The sequence below is a fragment of the Haliotis cracherodii genome, unplaced genomic scaffold, assembly GCF_022045235.1.
Source record: "Haliotis cracherodii isolate W230 unplaced genomic scaffold, xgHalCrac1.p SCAF_6, whole genome shotgun sequence".
NCBI lineage: Eukaryota > Metazoa > Mollusca > Gastropoda > Lepetellida > Haliotidae > Haliotis > Haliotis cracherodii.
The window spans coordinates 45,184,675-45,203,761 of NW_027266319.1; the positions used below are offsets into that span (position 1 = coordinate 45,184,675).

At 39.8% G+C, this 19,087-nt stretch overlaps 1 protein-coding gene across 4 annotated transcripts in view; it reads right to left on the reverse strand.

Moving 5' to 3' along the window:
- LOC139445614 (RNA polymerase II-associated protein 3-like) overlaps positions 1–19,087 on the reverse strand; it is a 383,319-nt gene that overhangs the window by 150,259 nt on the left and 213,973 nt on the right. For 3 of the 4 annotated variants that reach the window (XR_011651874.1, XM_071226776.1, XM_071226778.1), the window contains exon 6: positions 882–983. The exons of the other annotated variant lie outside the window; for it this stretch is intronic. Coding sequence is in view for 2 of the 3 variants with exons in the window: in XM_071226776.1 (XP_071082877.1) it covers positions 882–983 (102 nt within the window). In the remaining variant the exon portion in view is untranslated. The remainder of the gene's footprint in view (positions 1–881; positions 984–19,087) is intronic. 4 annotated transcript variants of the gene reach the window in all.

Genomic DNA, 19,087 nt, shown 5'->3' on the forward strand with positions numbered 1-19,087 from the left:
TGTATTTTCGTATATCGTAAATATTCAACCAAAACACTTGAAATTAGGATTGGTGAATATTTATGAGTCATTAATTGTTTCCTGCACTTTTTATAACGTGACACCTAACGTTTAACCCAAATGTTTGTATTTCTGCAACTGATAAGATGACCTCGAAATATTGTATTTTTTCTGTTTAACAATTGAGTAATAAATTTACTGTAATGGGTCATAATTTACCATCGCACTGTTATTAAGAAATAAAAACATCGAATTTATACTCAGTTTAAATCAAGATATCGGGGATATGATTACTGAAATCAATTTGCACAAATTTAACGATTTAAAAATGGTTCTAACATGAAATGTAAACCACCTTCTATAACGTAACTCATTTTACAAATTTTGTGATCTCTTTGGTCTTAACCTTGGTATGACTGAAAACATAGGAAATGTTTACATAATAATGTGTAGTTTTCTATCAGGAATAAATGTGCAAATGAAGCACCAACTGTTTGAAATTGTCCACCCTCTTTACAGTGCCTTATGCTAAAACAATTTCAGCAGGCTTAATAGGTCTTAAATGTGGGTCTCTCTTTTAAGACACAAACTTTGTCGTCAGACGAATGTAGCTTGGCAATCATTGGGGCGAATTCAATTTGAATTTTCACATTTAATGCCAAGTCTGTGTGCACATATTTTGTCCAAAGGTTGCCACATTTTGAAATTATTATATTCATTGATGACACAGTATCTTTACATGCTATTGGTTTTTCTTTGCCTATAGCTTCCGGTATTCTGTGGATGAGGATATTATTGTCTGCTCTAGGATTCAAGTCTATCTAGTTCGTTATCAATATTTTACATCCCACAAAGCATAAAGCAGATTTGGAAACACTTACCATTGATCTACATTCTGATGACTTGTGCAATGGACTGATGATTCCAGGCTCTTGAGTAAACAATTTTTCTTCTGGATGCCTCGACACAGATCGCATTAACTCCTGTTAACAAAATAATACAAGCACCATGGCACTGTAGTTCACCTGGATATGTTGTCAACAATCAATGTAATGATAGGCCTGAACAAGAATTGCTGTTTGCATTCATATTAAAATATCTTCTGCAGAAATGCTGAGAACTAACATCAAAGAATATTTTTCATTGTTAATAATTCTAAGAATTACTTCCCTTATTTCATCAGTGCCATAAATCCTGTATTTTGGCTGTCATCACACTTTAAAAACTTCACTATCCACTGTCAACTATCCATATTCAGTTGTGCAAGTAATAGTATCCATTTTTTGTATGCCCACAGTGAGAAACCTTTTGTCTTTCCAACACCAGATAACTAAATGCAGATAGGTTGGTGTTATTACTCCTGATGTAATGGAGATGATAACTATTGTTTGATAATTTGTGCAAATACAAAACCTATATTACAATAGGAGTAATCCCAGAGCAACTGGTGGGTTCTGACATCTAGGGAATCCTTGGATAGTTGTTTGTGGGTGTACCTAATAAAGCCCTTGAAAGTTGCAATATACTTCTGGTTATGACATCACTTCCGGTGGTTTTGAAATAATTTGAGTGACCTCTAAGCATGAATCTAGCCATTAACCTACATTTGCCCAAGTTTCAGTCGACAATAATGATCGAAAGATTTACTCACCTTTTAAAGTTGGTACCTGCCGAAATTTTCAAGAGAATTAACAGAAAATATGATCAGGCTGGTCCACAGTTTTACTTAGCTTAGTTATGAAATGACACCTTAGTGCATTTCTACACATGGAAGAATGTTCGTGGAATTACTTTGTAGTAATCACAAAATTCCGTTTTGTGGCACGGGACAGAGATGTAACCCAAGTGCACACAGGAAATCCAAATATAAGTTAGGGCTGGCTAAATAGAACTATAATCAGAAGTATCTTCGATGGGAAGGAATATTAATGATTTTCAATATTAGTAAAATCTAAATATTTTTTTACATTTGTATACTTATCCTGCATTACTCCTTAATGCATTCACTACTTACCTTACGACAACTAGAAAGACAGCGCAATAGCGATGGTCCTGGGTGAAGTTGTTGTTCTGAAGTCCCTTTTACTGACCTTCGCCGCTGTCCTGTGACCTTGATGACACCTAAGGTCACTTTCTTTACATCACTGCCTATCGCCCGAGCTCTTAGAAAAACATACTTTTGAGGTTTCTGAAGCCAAAGTGGGAAGGCAAGTCTGCGACGAGAGGGCCTTACACGTAGTAATGCAGGATAAGTGTACAAATGTAAAAAAATATTTAGATTTTACGATTTTTTAAAAATTATCCTGCATTACTCCTTAATGCATCTATATCGGATGGTTTAGAGGTGGATAAACCTTCAGAATACAGAAACCTCAATAATTCACACCCTGAAATACGACACCAGTTGGTCAATAAACTGTGAAGCGGAAAAGTTCAGAAAAACGGTAGGGTTGTTCAAATATCAAAACGATATATCGGCAGATTCCATTTTGGCGATCTCGTAAACCTGAAGGATGACTGTGCGTAACCATAGGAATATGGTGTTTGCAACTAACTTCGGTCGTGGACCTAGTAAACATTGGTATAAATAACCGCTTCCTCGAACCACTTCTAGTCTTGGAGCGGCGAATGAAAACTCGAACTACTCTCACTGAGCCCAGGAGAAATTCACCTTCATGTACAGCTCCCACAATAGTTGATTTTGGTGGGATGGTGAAGGAACGATCGGGTTGGCCTGGTTGTTGATTTTAGCAATAAAATCCCAGCATAACCTGAGATCTACTGCTCTGTGCATCCCATGCTCAAAGCAGAACCGGGTGGTATTGATTGCAATGTAGTTGGCTCACCCGTGCCGCCGTGGCTAATGCCAAGAGTAACCATTGTTTCCTTGGTGAGGTCATAAAATGAGGATGCATAGAGGGGCTCGAAAGGGGGCCCTCACAAACCTCGAAGTACCACGTTCAAGTCCCCAGCAGGTGGGCGGAACTTGGCCTTTTGATCCTCAAGCCTGAATGAGTGTAATAGGGCCTGAAGTTCTGTGACCTTAATCACCTTGTGATTTTCCGGAACAGCCAACATTGAGTTAAGTGCAACCAATTACATAGTAATGTAGCTACCTTCCAGCTGTCTTTGGGTACGCAAATGTAGGAGGTAGGGATTGTTGTGATGCAATCGTAGGGTCTTGATTCTTTTGCTTTGCAAAAAGTCTCAAATGATCCCCACTTGTCATCGTATAGTCTTCTGGGAGAGGAAAGATGAACTAAAGCTATAGCTTTCCTGCCCGTGCCGAATTAACCCTTCGCAATATAACGCCTTTTAAATACGAACCATGCGTGCAGACGTTGCAGCTGTAGAATCTTGTGCCATCTGACCCTCAGTACTGATAGGAGATCCTGCTCTGTCTGGAACAGGCCTCCTATGAACTGTACCGGTGGCGTACTAACGTTGACATGTGTTGATGACACAGTAGACCGTCCTCTATCTACGACTCGAACCAAGTGTTTGTCAAGTGTAGATACACAGTTATTGGCTTCATTACTCATGTAAATAGCCATAGGGTCACTGAAATGCCAAATAGGAACACTACCCATTGGAAGTGAATCCCATTGAACTGGACCTGAAGAGTCTGCGGTTTGGATCGATAGTCGTGAGTGATCAAGAATCAAACCTATTGATGTTGATTATGAGAGGTCTCAACGTGGTGAGGCGGCAATAATGTAGACGCTTCAGATAACGTTCTTTGAACATAGAGAGCTTGTGGATCATTCTCATCTTGTCTGGGTCCTTCATGGGTACCAGGTAGATGTGAGGATAAAACCCCGGTGTAAAGACTTGGTTGTGAACCAACTCTACAGCTCTTCTTACCAACAATATGTCTATGTTGGATTTTAAAAATCGAACTGTGGTCAACGGTGGGTTTACCTCTACGTGTGTACGGAAACCATGATAAAGTACGATGAGTACGTAATCGTCCTTGAGACTTGTCTCTGCCACGCCCTTTCCCACTAAGGGAATACTGGTCTTCCTTGAGAGACGAGCGACTAGGCTTATTATTGCCTGACTTGACAGCCCGCTGGGAAAGACTGAAAAGACATGCTCTAGAGTCTTGAGCACAGTGTCATACCAAGCGTTTTGGGAACTTTGCATGCGTGTCTGCGATCTGTTCATAGAACAGGGGAGTAGATAAGCAAGGTTGACGTAGCAGTCTGCCCTTGAAATCAGAGTCCCAGTTGGAAAAACTCTAAAGTCTGGGTGTGACGCTAATCTCCACCAGGGCAGCCTCTAGATGAATTTTCCTATGGTATAACTGACGCTGCAGGAAAATCACCTTAGTTTGAAAGTGATCTAATCAGATAGGGTTATCTTCTGATAGATCGTGATCCACCATAAGCATTGATGATGTTGGTGGCTCAAATGACGGAGCAAATTTAAGTTTGGAGAGGTCTTTCCCCAATGACCTTGTGGTGTCCCTCTTAATTACCCCGTTACCAGGGGAGGGCGTCACTGACACAAGATGGTCTGCTACCCAATCGTGTATTTGTGCTAAGCCGGTGATCGCTCAGGTGCTTAGTGCCTCCTCTATCAGCAGGTTTTGAGGCACTTGGGTAGTAGTCAGGTGATGCTCTCGGCACATGTAACTGAGACACAAAGCTCATTGGTATTGACTGGACCATGACTTGCGTATGTGCTACCCCCATCAAAGTGTCTTGAGACGCTGGTGCTGTCGCCGGCATCACAGATTTAACAGATTTGGATGTGTCAGGCAGCTGAAAATTAGGAGCAGTTACAATACTCACAAAATCCTGCGGAATTGTTGATTTCGGTGGAGGGTGCACTTTTGTAGTCACATTTTTGCGCGTCATATTACCCGCCGCTGATAACGGCTGGGTGGTAATGACCGAACCATGTCCTTTGCTATTCAGCGATTGTGACATTCCTCTTGTCTCACGACGGGATTGCTGCAAAATATGATTGTGAGTAACCTGCCTTTATATTGTGAAACTCGTTGGTGAGAGATTTACACAAAAATTACATGTGGAATTTGGCCAGCACATCTACATGCATGTCGAGGAACGTGGAAAAAGATCTTTCAGTGATTTTTTCCACAACAATATGTCCAACGTGCAAGCATAAGTTACGCAATTACACCGTTGTTGATGAAATTATACTGGAAGAATGCCGTAGAATTTAACAAATATCTATCAGCAAAAATTCGAGTTGAAAGTGTATTGCAATATTTTTATTGTAAACCAAAGCTATTTAGATTTTGGCGAGTACATATGCGTGCAAGCCAACCAACGTGGATGATGATCTTTGTAAGATTTTTTCCACGACAATTAGTACAACTCGCAAACATAAGTTACACTATGATAGAATTGTTGATGAAGCGGGACAGGAAGAAAGACGTAGATTAGATATTAATCTATAGGCAAACATATTTTTAACGAGCTGAAAGTGTTTACAATAATTTATACATACGCAACTCACTGTTACACCAAAGCTAGTAGTTTTTAAGAACATAAGAATATGTTATACATATGTAGCTGAGAATTGTAAACAATTTGACTACCATGGCAGGCAAATAAATGTAGCACAATAGAAAATGGCGGCGAACAACAAATATGTGTCGGGGAAAAAAGTTTTTATACACCTAATTAATTCACATAAAACTACACAGCATGGTGAAAGTTTGGTTTGTTGTTTAACGCCTCACTCAGCTATATTCCAGCTATATGATGGCGGTCTGTAAATAATCGAGTGGACCAGACAATCCAGTGATTGATATCATGAGCATTGATCCACCCAATTGTGATCAATGACATGCTTCAACCAAGTCAGCGAGCCTGACCACCCGATTCCGTTAGTCGCCTCTTACTACAAGCATAGTCGCCTTTTACGGCAAGCATGAGTTGCTGAAGACCTATAAAAGAATACATCACCCATCTCAGATCAATTTGAGCATTGTAGACGAAAACTGAAGGTCTAAATTAATCCAAAAGGAGAGTTCCTGGGACACGTCCTTGCTGTAGTGCGACAAGCAGTGATATGAAGAAGGTGACCTTAGATGTCATCAAGGTCACAGGACAGCAGCGAAGGTCAGTAAAAGGGACATCAGAAGAACAACTTAATTTCTTCACCCAGGACCATCGCTAATGCACTGTCCTTCTAGTTGTCGTAAGGTAAACAGTGAATGCATTAAGGAGTGAAAGGATAAGTAAAAAATTGTTGTTTTATTTCGGGACTTTCTTGCATATGTGTTCAAAGCTACTTCTCTGAAATTTATTGTTGATCAATAATTAGCTGGCAATTATCAATCTCTATGATCTATATCAATAGCCAGCCATCATATAAGTAACATGAGTTATCAGAAGACAACAAATTCCCCCGGCAATACAAATTAAAAAGAACAATTCATCTAACTGTTACTTTCAGTCCAACTTTATGAGAGAATTTCTATCTAATCTACCTGCCCACGAGTAGTTATTGAGCTATCAAAACAATACCATGGAAATGGGATACAAAATTTTGTATTTCTATGTCAGAAACACACCAGTATGAACAGAGTCAAAATCATAGAGTGAGTGATTGAGTATAGTTTTACGCCGCTTTTAGCAATATTCCAGCAATATCACAGCTAGAGACAAAATCATCAAACTTGTTGCAATGGAAAGAGAGAAAAAATAAATTCTAAAAATCCCCAAATTGCAAAAGGTACCAGTTGACAAACTCGTCTTCATGTGTGTAGTTTCAAGAAAGAGTATGAATGCCACTTATGGTATGCAGTACCATGTCACATATTGGGAGTTATCTCCCTTAAAAAGAAGCTTGAAGTCGGTCACCATCAAAGTGAGTTGTCTACAAAACAAAGTGCCTATTGCATAGCATGTAACATGGTGGCAGCAGAGTGCAAATGAATAACTTTATTTCTGCGAACATTCTGATCTGACCTTTGATTTAATCTTATGTGTTCTTATCTGTTCTGTCTGTTCTTCAAGTTCAAGTGTGAACATGAACCACATGCTTTTCTGGGTATGAGATGGCAAATGCATAAGACTGACCTCTGCCACCGTTACAGGGAACAAACACACCTGGATTGTTATTGCTGGATGGAAATCAGAGGTCAAAACTACAAAATTTTGACACTTTAAACAACTTACTTAACAAGTTACTAAGTTGTATTGTTGTTGAACACACTTGGTGATGGGGCACTACATATGTACAACGGCTTTCACTTTTACAATGGTGAGGAAAACAGAACTGTTGAATAAATATTTCAGAACAAACGGTGTCAGAACAAGGGTGAGTCGTTGGAAAACCTCCATGTAAACATCAGGTTATTGATAAAGACTTATAATCTCAGTGTGTTGTATCTTTTCTCAGGAATCGTAGTGTGCTAGAGACAAGACAACCCAACGAACTCTGTTGCGTGAAAGACAAATTACACTGGATAAGACTGTGGACATTTGTAAAGCAGCAGAAAATGCACCTGCACAATATGAAGCTTTTATCCAGAAAATGTTAACAGAATCTCATCTGGTAAAAAAGGAACTCTGACTATAGCAGCAAGAAATACAAAGACTAAAAAAACTATCTTGATGTAAACATGTTCTACTTAAGTATGAATGCCGAGCTTGGGGTAAAAAGAGTTCTGCATGTGGAGAAAAAAAAATCACTTTTTAAATATGTGTCCTAAACCCAAGAAGGGTGATGGGTAAAGAAGATTCGTCTGAGGAAGAAGAGGAATAGATAAACACTGTCATATCTGTTCAAAATGAACATGAGGAATGGGTAAGTAGCATCAACTTTGACGTAGAAAATGTCAACTTGTTTAACTCAAAGAAAATGAAGTGTGACATGTTTATTCATGGAGTTGATCAGACCCTGCAAGTTGACACAGGTGCATCAGTGAACATTTTACTAATAGACTTTGTTCCGTCTGCAGAAATTGTGCCATCACAAAGAAATTAGGAATGTGGAAACCAATCCACTAGGTACGTCTAGCTTATGTTACAAATCCAAAATATAGAAAGAAATATTCAGTGGAATTTGTGATGGTGAAGGGGCAGTATACATCACTCATGGGTCTTTGTGCTGCAGAACAAATGAAACTAGTCGCTGTCCATTTTCAGAATGAACCTAATGCATACTGTAGCTGCTATTAACTCAACTCAAGAAATGACTGATCTTTCAACAGAAGTTTAACAACAACCTTCTGTTCTTGATTGAAAGCTAGGAGCTTTTGAAGGACTGGTTCGCCTAAAAGTGAAGGAAAAGGCAAACCCGTTTGAGATGCCTGACAAGAAGGTTCCATTGGCACTACGCCCAAAACTGAAATCTGAACTTTAACATATGATGTCACAGGGAGTAATAACACCTGTGGATAAGCCCACACCATGGGAAAGTCAGTTGACTATAACTGAGAAGAAGTCAGGTAAAATAAGGATCTGTTCAGACCCTAGAGAACTCAACAAAGCTTTGCAGATTAAGCATTTCATGTGGCCCATTCTGGAAAAACCTACATAAACTTGGCCAGTCTCAAGTATTTTCGAAAGTAGATCTTTCCTCTGGTGATTGGCAAGTGCAGCTGGACACACAATCCAGCTTACCATGTTTGAAACATGTTTTGGACGCTATTGTTGGCTGAAATTGCCTTTTGGCATATCTGTGGCTTCTGAAATATTTCAGAAGAAGTCATCTGAAAACTTGTCTGATACGTCTCCCCGAGGCAAGAGAGTTAACTGACTATAAAAGTTCAGTTTCCACCCTTGCCAAACTAGGCTGGTATTATTGTGTTACATTTTGCCTGGACTAACAAGTCTATGCATAGTCCAATCAAAATCGCGCAACAAAATCTAAATCCGGTTTGATAACTGTCGAGCAGATTTTGGTCGATTGCAGCTTTTAATGTCTTATCGCTTTGAATATATTCAGTTACGATCTAAACACACATTGTCTCCTGCATACCTATGAAAAGAAGATCGTGAAAAAACACATCTGCTAATGATAACTGTACTAGCGAATAATTCCTCCTAAAGTCGACAATGAACAGAAATACATCATTATAATGTAATTACTATTTTATTTTAGTTGACAATGCTCAATGGATAAGCAAGGATATTCCTATGTCATCTGGTAAAATAAATTTCATCATTTGAGTCACAAATAACAAAAATCAAGTACACTAATATACAATTTCAAGCCTAGTGCTATGACTTGTACATATTATATTAGTAGCCATATGGCTACTAGTTAAAAAAATAAACTTTGAGGCCTGTGATGAATGTTGTGGTACAACGGGGTCTAAGTATACATGTCTGTGGGCAGCCATCTGGTCAAAAAATACAAAGTGGAAACAAATAACAATAGTATGCAATAATAGTCAAATGTTACAAATAAAGGTCATTGTTTACATACAAATAATGAATTCAAATGCAGAACAATACCAATGAACAACTTGCAAGCGAAAGACGTCATGCGTAAAGAAAGAACGTCAGTGCACAAAAAGGACACAACACTGCTGAACGCCAGACTGCCCTGTGATTTGTGAAACATTCTGAGTTTAATCAGCTTGTTCCACTGTGTACATGATAAGTGCATGTATTACATCATTCCTTGTGCACTCAGCTTGTGACCTCAAACGCGAAAGTGTTATATACTCAACAACAAGTTCCTGTGACACCAATATTTTAGTGTATTTTCAAACAAGTAAAGTTTGGTTTTCAATATTGTAGTATATGTATGGAATCAAGTCACAAAAACGCAACTGCTACAGAAAAGCATGCATTCCATGCAAAAGTTTACTTTTATGCAAGCCCCATGCATCCAAGAATGGGTATAAAAACATGTGCGTTAACAAGATTCCGTATGCATTGCTTAGCATCGTGCTGACAACAACCACTCAGAAGAACAACAAAATTGCGCAATTATTCAACATTACGAAATGCCACGCCTGTCTGAAAATAAACGTCTGCGAGCCATTGGTATGCTTGAAGCAGGATCGAGTCAACGTGATGTTGTAAGACAATTTAACGTCCACAGAAACACCATTTGGTGTTTATAGCAACGTTGGCAACAGACGATTGCAGTCAGAGACCATCCTCGGGGTGGCAGGCCACGAGAAACCAATAATCGACAAGACAACTTGAATCGAACAACACACCTACAAAATCAATTCCGGACAGCAACAGTGACTGCTAGAAGCATCCCTGGCCTTCGACGAATATCTTCACAAACCGTACGTCGTCGCCTCAGATGTGCAGTGATTGTCGCCAGAAGACCCGCCAGACGTCCCATTTTGACAGGAAACCACCATCAAGCTTGCTACGGTGGTGCAGACAGCATCTACGCTGTACGGCCATACAGAGGGGACAAGTTCTATTCACTGACGAGTCTCGTTTTCACCTCAGCCACAGCGATGGACGGATTCGAGTGTACCGACGTTGAGGTGAATGTTACGTCAATCATTGTGTCATGGAAGAAGATCGGTTCGGGGGCGGCAGCGTTATGGTATGGGGTGGGATTACAGTAAGACAGAGGACCCGTTTGATAGTGGAAGAGGGAAATCTCAATGGACAGCGCTACTTCGACGAGATCATCGGCCGTGTTGTTCTACCGTTTTTGGCCCAGGCATTACCTTTCAACATGACAACGCCCGGATTCATATTGCTCGACTTGTTCGGGATTCTCTTCAACAAAACAACGTGAATGTCATCCTCTGGCCTGCTCGCTCACCTGATCTCTCACCAATCGAGCACATGTGGGATGAGATGGATCGGCGCCTTCAACGTCAACCACATGTTCCACCGACACTCCAGGAACTTTGAAACATGCTCCAGCAGATATGGACAGATATCCGACATTTTCTGAAGTCAGTATGGCAAGTTAAACCATTTGAACACTTACAGGAGTCTTTTATCTGTTGCAAAATTGTTTCAGATTTGGTAAAAAACATAACTTTGCATTAAATCTTTTTCAGTGTGACAGGAACTTTTATTGTTCAGTATATAATAAAACTCGCAGCTTACTGCGCTGAAAGCGTGTTCGATAAATGGGTCTTTCTCGAGAGATTCGCATAAATACGGGCAATTTTCTGGCGGGATAGGAAGAAACGTACTAGCTAAAACTGTGAATATTTGTACCAAAGCTGGTCCTATTGTTTTAGTCATGGTAGCTCCCAGTCTAGACTTGTAACGCCTGTTTAGTTTTTTAATTTCTTCGTCGGTCATGTTATCAATTTTGTCAGTGGTATAATTTTCCCCCAAGTATGGGGAGCATTTTCCACCTGCTACCAAAGCCACAAGTCTTTCTCTTTGTTGATCTGTAACTATATCTGGCTCATCTTGGAGCAGTTGTTCGAGAAGTTCGTCACATTTCATCTTTTTAATGTAGTACCCTAGCTGATATTTAAGTCTTACATAATGAAATATGACATATCCAATACAGCCCGAAATAATAAACTGTTAAAAAAGAACGAGGATTTCCAACCACACTATTACATAATCACTACTAGTGTTCAATTTATCGCATTTTGCTATATTTTGCTATATTTTGCTATATTTTTGCTATATTTTGCAATATTTTTGCTATATTTTTGCACAGTGCTTTGTTTCCAGTAACAGTTTTCTGATTTTATCTCCTTTGAATTTGGTGAAAATAACACTATTTTCACATAGACATTCCTCAAATGAATCTCGGTCTATGCAATGAAACAGGGCAACCCATTTGGTCTGCTCTCTGAGATCTTTCAGAACAGATTTGTATTTTTGAGTAATGACCCAAACACGATGCTCCATATGACGTCCGGAGAATGCTAAATATGAAAGCATATCTTTCTTTTGGTAAGTTCTTTACTTGCACTGCAGTTGTCTAGTATGAAAAGGGTTGTTTCTCCATTCTATTTTTTGCGACACATTTGTAAACAGTGTGGACGATTGCCTGGATCAACTTTGTGCAACCCGGGATCATTCATTACCCATTCTCCCGACAGGTATGTTTTATTAAGGTTTATAGTCGGACACAGAATAATAATATGGTTGAAAACATTCTGATAATGACTTTGTAAAATATCTAGAATAAAAGCTGTTTTTTCGCAACCTGTTTGCCCGCGGTTCGTTAGGTAAAAGATTATTAATAGATCGCTTGCACTAATCTTCCATTCTGACAGATCTTTTGCGACCACGTTAACTTCTGGGCTTCATTTTATAGAAGGGAGTTTTTAATCTCATCCCACTGTTGATATGCTCGCATGCCTGTTTTTCCGCAACCTGTTTGCCCGCGGTTCGTTAGGGAAAAGATTATTAATAGATCGCTTGCACGAATCTTCCATTCTGACAGATCTTTTGCGACCACGTTAACTTCTGGGCTTCATTTTATAGAAGGGAGTTTTTAATCTCATCCCACTGTTGATATGCTCGCATGCCTTGACTGTATAGTTGATAAGGCACATCCTCGATAGTCAATTCTACTTTTGTAATCTTGGGGTTGTAGAACGCCTCAGTATTTCTTACAAATATGTTAGGTGGGTCCTCGAACAACATTAAGATACCCCTCAATGATCTAGCGGGGATGTTTAGATTGATATTCCACATCGTATCACTATTGTCCCTGGTGATCTTTCGGTGTCGAAGCACGCGATTGTACAAAATGGCTTAAACTTCCGATATACTGGTTACAAAATTGTCTGGCTAATTCAGGATCTGTTATCACATCATACTCCAGTGAGATATTGTCAATGGAATAGCTAGCATTATCAACACCTGTATTGATTACTCGGCCGTAGTCATTAAAAGTGAGTTCATATTCTAGGGATGTTTGATAAAGGGCATGTGACTATCTAATAATTCAAAGTCGAGCGTAATATAGAACCGGTGACACAATGCAATCAAAACAGCCATATCTTTTACGATGTTAGGATCAGCATTCTCAGCATCCACTCACAGTCTCATTATATTCCGATTAGTGCTTGTGTCAATACCTTGGTACCTTGTAAGTTTTCCCGTTCTTTCGCCGTTCTCTAGAGGTCCATTTAACAGAAATATACATCACTGTTGTCAATACTCAAATCCTCATTACCCCTAATTTTAATCGTAATTTTCTTTACAATTGCACGACTTATGTTCTGAACAAGTTCTCTGTTGGCTTAATCAGAAGTCAAACTAATTGTAAATGATAGTCAGGCAGTTCCTGGAACTAACACATCGTGAGCGCCGAAATTGGGAAAGTGAACTAGAAGAGTTTGAATCTGATTAGTGGTACTCGGGTTATTAGTTATAGTTACAGACTGGTGAATTGCTTTGACCCCTAATGGATCCCGAAGTCTACGTTGTGGGTTTAACTTGCATCCGTATTGTGAAGACATTGTTTATATTGAAATTATGTAACCTTATGTTTAATATAAAAATGGATGATACTAATCTAGATAACCTAACTGATACTAGTACAGCCGAAGAGGGTACTGATGAAACCAGCTTTATGAATCTTAACGATAAACTTTTGCAATTAACCGTTAATGATTATTAGGATGTCTTAAAAGAAAAATATTTTGCTCCTATTCGTCGTGACTATTCCAAGTTTACAATAGATAGTAAAAGAATATTGCAACTGCGTGGCTCTCCGGATATTGATCTTATGCATTCTCGTACTAGGAAGCCCCTAGCCTTGTCTACGATAGCCGGACGTCGTGGTTGCATCAACATTATTCGCAATGAATTAGGTCTTGTAGGCTACGACAATTCACAAGCAAAACTTTCTGCAAAAACTACTAAGGTTCTTCAGACTGTGCATACTGAACATGGTGCCATACATACCACAACTCGCGGAGCAGGTCTCGGATGGACTCCATCCTTGGAGTTCAATATCAGGAATTATGAGGTCTTGACAAGGCAATGCAAACATGGCGAGGATCACTCATCAATAATATAGCCAAGCTAGATGTACTCGACAAGCTTATTTCTTATGAGAAAACAACACTTGAACAGGTAGACGATGAATTCAGTAGACGCCGAATTCAGTAAACGCTGTGTAACTTAGAAGACAAAAGATCGGCCCGCCTCAAAGCAGCTTCCACTAATAAAGAGGCACTTCGTTCACAAATCAGTCGAATTCGAGAAACAATCAATCAAGTCCTCAATGATGATACTACACTGGCCAAAAAAATTAAAACATGGTTCAGAGAACAAGGGATAACCATTACCAGTATTTTAACCGCATTGGGATTTATTATATCAACTTTGACTCTCGCGTTAACCGGAGGTGGTCAGATGGTGTAGTGAGTGAGTGAGTGAGTATGGTTTTACGCCGCTTTTAGCAATATTCCAGCAATATCACGGCGGGGGACACCAGAAATGGGCTTCACACATTGTGCCCATGTCGGGAATCGAACCCGGGTCTTCGGCGTGACAAGTGAAACGCTTTAACCACTAGGCTACCCGACCGTCCCGTCAGATGGTGTAAAAAGAGTGGATAAAATAGCATTTAAAGGCATTAGGAGAAGCAATAGGAAAGCTCTCTGGGAAAGCTGTGTCTGCACTTCCTGGTATAATAGGGAGTATTGTATCCTGGCTCTTGAATAGTCATAGTCTTGGTCTTAGTCAAAACTTGTGGGCACTGATTGTAGCAATTGTTGGGCTGTTGTACGTATCTGCTAAAGACTATTTATCCAAATCATGAGTAAACCAGCCGCAACTCCACCTAGTATAAGCGTTGTTTTTTCATCGATATGTGACCCGTGAAGATTCCGGGGTAGAATAGGTCTTCAGCAACCCATGCTTGCCGTAAAAGGTGACTTGCTTGTCGTAAAAGGGGACGAATGGGATCGGGTGGTCAGGCTTGCTGACTTGGTTGATGCATGTCATCGATCCCAATTGTGTGGATCGATGCTCATGATGTCAATCACTGGATTGTCTGGTCCAGACTTGATTATTTACAGACCGCCGTCATATAGCTGGAATATTGCTGAGTGCGGCGTTAAACAACAAACCAACCAAATCATCGATATGTTGTTGATTTTTAGCTTCAATATGTGGCTTTACAACTTGTGGCTGTTGCGCTTCTGTTACAGCAGATGACTGTGGCTTGACTATTCCTGTTTCGCCTGTGTTTAATTTGTTTGCGTATTAATTCGTGTTCATATCTGAATTAATACTTGGTTTTATGTGATGTAGCAATAACAATTTTATTATTAAAACCTATCACTTGGCTGATCTTAAGTTCCATATTACTCGGAGACATGTATAGTCCCACCCCAAAAACGTAGTCTACTTTGGATTGAGCGTTCTGTAATACATCTTGATAACGCTTTATAGAAGATGGTATGACAACTGGTGAAGCAGTAGCATCCTCTACATTTGCAACAAACTGTTTTTGTGCATTGAGCGCTGTCCCAGAACCAATTATTCCTGTTCGTGTTTGCGACTGTGCACCAAGGATTACCCATACATAAATTCTTATTGATTCATTAACTCTTAAAACTCCTGGGGTAGTAAAATTATTTTCTGTTTTATCATTAAAAAATTCATTCCAAGCATTTCCAGCATCTTGTGGTTGCTCAACCTTTTGGACGGTGAAAGCAACACCATGCTTAAAGTTCATACGATTGTCTCTCCACTAGTTACTCGAGAGAGCAAAGCTCGGAAGAAGCTGGCCTCTTTTAAGTAAATAATGGCTGACTTATTTAACAGAGTGTGCACCAGCGTATGGAATACCTAGACCATGGTTAACTCCATGCAGACGCCAATCTTTACTCGTAGAAACATAAAATTCCTGACAAATACATTTATATGCAAACCTATTGTACGAATTATTTGATGCATTCCATGCTCAATCCTGCGGTAATGGGGCACTATTTTCTTTAAGAATACGTCTGATCTGATAGTACACTTGAAATGATTTATTAAGTTTAAATCCTGGGGCATAAAGAGATACACCACATCCTGTTGTGGCACACCATATGGCAAAGTTTAACTGGTTTTGCCAAAATTGCACTGGATTGTGGAACAAATCATGTACCATTTTGGTGCTAGTTGCCGCGAACCTGTATTTAAAGATATCAGGAAAAAGAAAAAACAAACTTAGAACCGGAGACTCTTACTAAAATCGACTGGTTCGTAAGGTAAGTTGGTTTCATATTTAAGTTATGATATAGTATCTTTGTATATTTGATATGTATGTTACACTCCCGGGAATAACAAATGGCCAGTCTATTCAACTGCTTCACGCTATCGACAACTCGGTGAAGTAACTTCAAGTTGCTCCCTGTGATATAACGTATTACCCGCGGTGGACCAATATAAGTGCTGTGAGAGGTAATAATGTGTTATTTATAGATATGAAACATCGCACTATAACAGATGGGTATTACAGCGTATGCTCACTCAATGATGAAATTTTTAAGCCTTTTGTTTTTAAGCAGTGGAGCACAGGGTATGTTACTTTGAGGGACTTTGCAGATATACTTGGATTTAGAAGAGAAGTATTATACAACACACCAGCGCATGGAGTTAAATTAACCAATTTAGTTCCCTATAAAGAGTTGTGCATCCATCTTGATCAGATCAGTACAACGGATAATATTCAACTCAAAAGTCCTTCAACTCTGCTAAGAGCTATTCCAGTCAAAGATGAAAAATACAATAGTGGTAGAACTGAATCTTTCTCATCATTACAATATAAAAAGTTAAAGCGGGGTATTATTACAGATCTCAAAATTTCTGTATTAGATGGAAAACATCAACCTGTACATATATCTTATATCCCCTCAAAACGAAAGAGTGTGTTAGTCGCTCCCCTGCAAGATGACCCAGGGCTTATGCTATTAAGTCGATCATCATTAAAAAATGTTAGTTTTAATTTGGTGACTGAAGTCAATGATATACTGTAAAACGTGAAATTAAAATCAAAAGAATGCGACCGCTGGCCCCTAGCGACACTATGAATGCGACACCCCCTCCTCTCAAGCATCAGTGGATTATATTTAAACAAAATGTCCTCTGTCAGGTTTACAGGAGAAGCCTCACCTTAATCCAAGCTTATAATAATCCAATCACACACCAAATAGCACAGCTTATTAGCGCTGAGTAGAGTACTTCAGCTTAAACAATACGTGACCGTTTGCTCGTGTCAGCCTTTGATGCAGTCGCAAAGAGCAAAGACACCATGTTGGGTGGTGTCTGGACTTGCAGGTGTGATCAGTGATGACATGAGTGAGTAGAACGCTTGTCTTGACCCCAGCAGTGACAATTCACAGGATGTACAGTCCGTTTGACTCCAAATGAGAACGATGAATTGCAAAATAACTCGAAATACAGAAAAGTGTGTGAAAAATCAATATGGTACTTGACCATGAATACCCTGTACCCAACAAAATCTAAATTTTGTTTATTTTATGACCCATGACGGATGAAGTTCTTTAAGAAACTATCATGTAATTTTGTATAGAAATGTGTACATGACACGTAGGGGGGACAAACCGTGGAAGGCACAGCGCAAGCACGCATGCACTGTACGTTCTGTGGTAGGGAAAATGACAGAGCGTTAGAGGGGCCGTCTCATGATAATTTCAGTCGTAATCTGACTCGCTCATGCCATAGATCTCGTCGTTGGAACTGCTGGTGCCTGAACCGACTGCCACTATTACAGGTTGGATTGTTGCTGGCCGTAGTCCATCTCGTGGCCAATAATGTGGCTCTATCTCGTCAACAACTGTGGCCACACAACGCCTCCATGTTTCTGCTGTTAACCGACCAAGGGATTCCTTTACAAGTTGTTCAACGTCTCGTAATTTGAACTTTCGGTTCGATCGTCCAACGTCACCCTTGACGATGCCCCATACCAACTCGATTGGATTCAGGTCACAGTGATAAGGTGGCAGTCGTAAGACAGCGTGACCCTGACCCTTGATGTAACTGTCAACTTTATGCACGGGGTCAGGTTTCATAGTTTTGATGATTTCATAGAGCTGTGGTTTCGTCGCTCGAGAAGGAAAGGTAATGTTCCCCCGTTGCAGCCAAGTAACCATGTCTCCTTTACGGTTATTAGAGGCTGGAGTCTTGCTTTCTGGATCCTGCACACTATGATACGGTGCATTGTCCATGACAATGAGAGACTTGGTAGGCAAAGCAGGGACTAATTTATCTTTCACCCACTCCATAAATACATTGCCGTTCATTTCTGTGTGGTAGTCCTGTTGTCTTTGGCCTTGGCTCTAAAGACGACGTCACAGTATGGGAGAAAACCCTGACTAGCAGAACCCATTGGTAACTTTCTACCAGACTCCTTACAGTCACCACTGGGTACCCACTGACTGCTGGCTGTGTGTGACGCATTTACCCATGTCTCATCTAAGAAGACGGGCTCATATCCTTCTTCATGTTTCTGCTTGATGGTACGAAGGTAATGATTTCGGAGACGAACAATGTCAGACCGTTCACACAACACAGCCCTATTTTCTCCAGTTACCTTTTTGTATTTGTAACCAAATGTATGCAACAGCTGCCATAGTTTGTACTTTGTAACACGTAAATCATGGTCAGTTTCAAGGTGTTTCTTCAAAATTCTTAGGGACAGGTACTTATTTTCTGAGTGCAGTTTAACAATTGCACATCTGACTTGATCCCTCTGAAAACTGTCTAATTTATCAACCTTGCGTGGTTTTGACATGTTCCCTACCTCCTTGGCCTGACTATTTGTATCTCGTCGACTAACAACATTTTTAAGTTTCTGAGGGGACATACCAAGAGCTTTTGAATCTTGTTTCAAGAATTTATTAATTGCATAAAAAGGCTTTGCTCTTTCTGCTTCACTTCTAAAGAAATCATACACATTCAACATCAACTGTTTAACATCCGCTGAGTAGCGCATCTTGTCATTGAATGAACTCGGTCACTGTGTAGCACGTGCAGACCGTGCTTGCGCTGTTCCTTCCACGGTTTGTCCACCTACGTGTCATGTACACATTTCTATACAAAATAACATGATAGTTTCTTAAAGAACTTCATCTGTCATGGGTCTTAAATTAAACAAAATTCAAATTTTGTTGGGTACAGGGTATTCATGGTCAAGTACCGTATTGATGTTTCATACACTTTTGTGG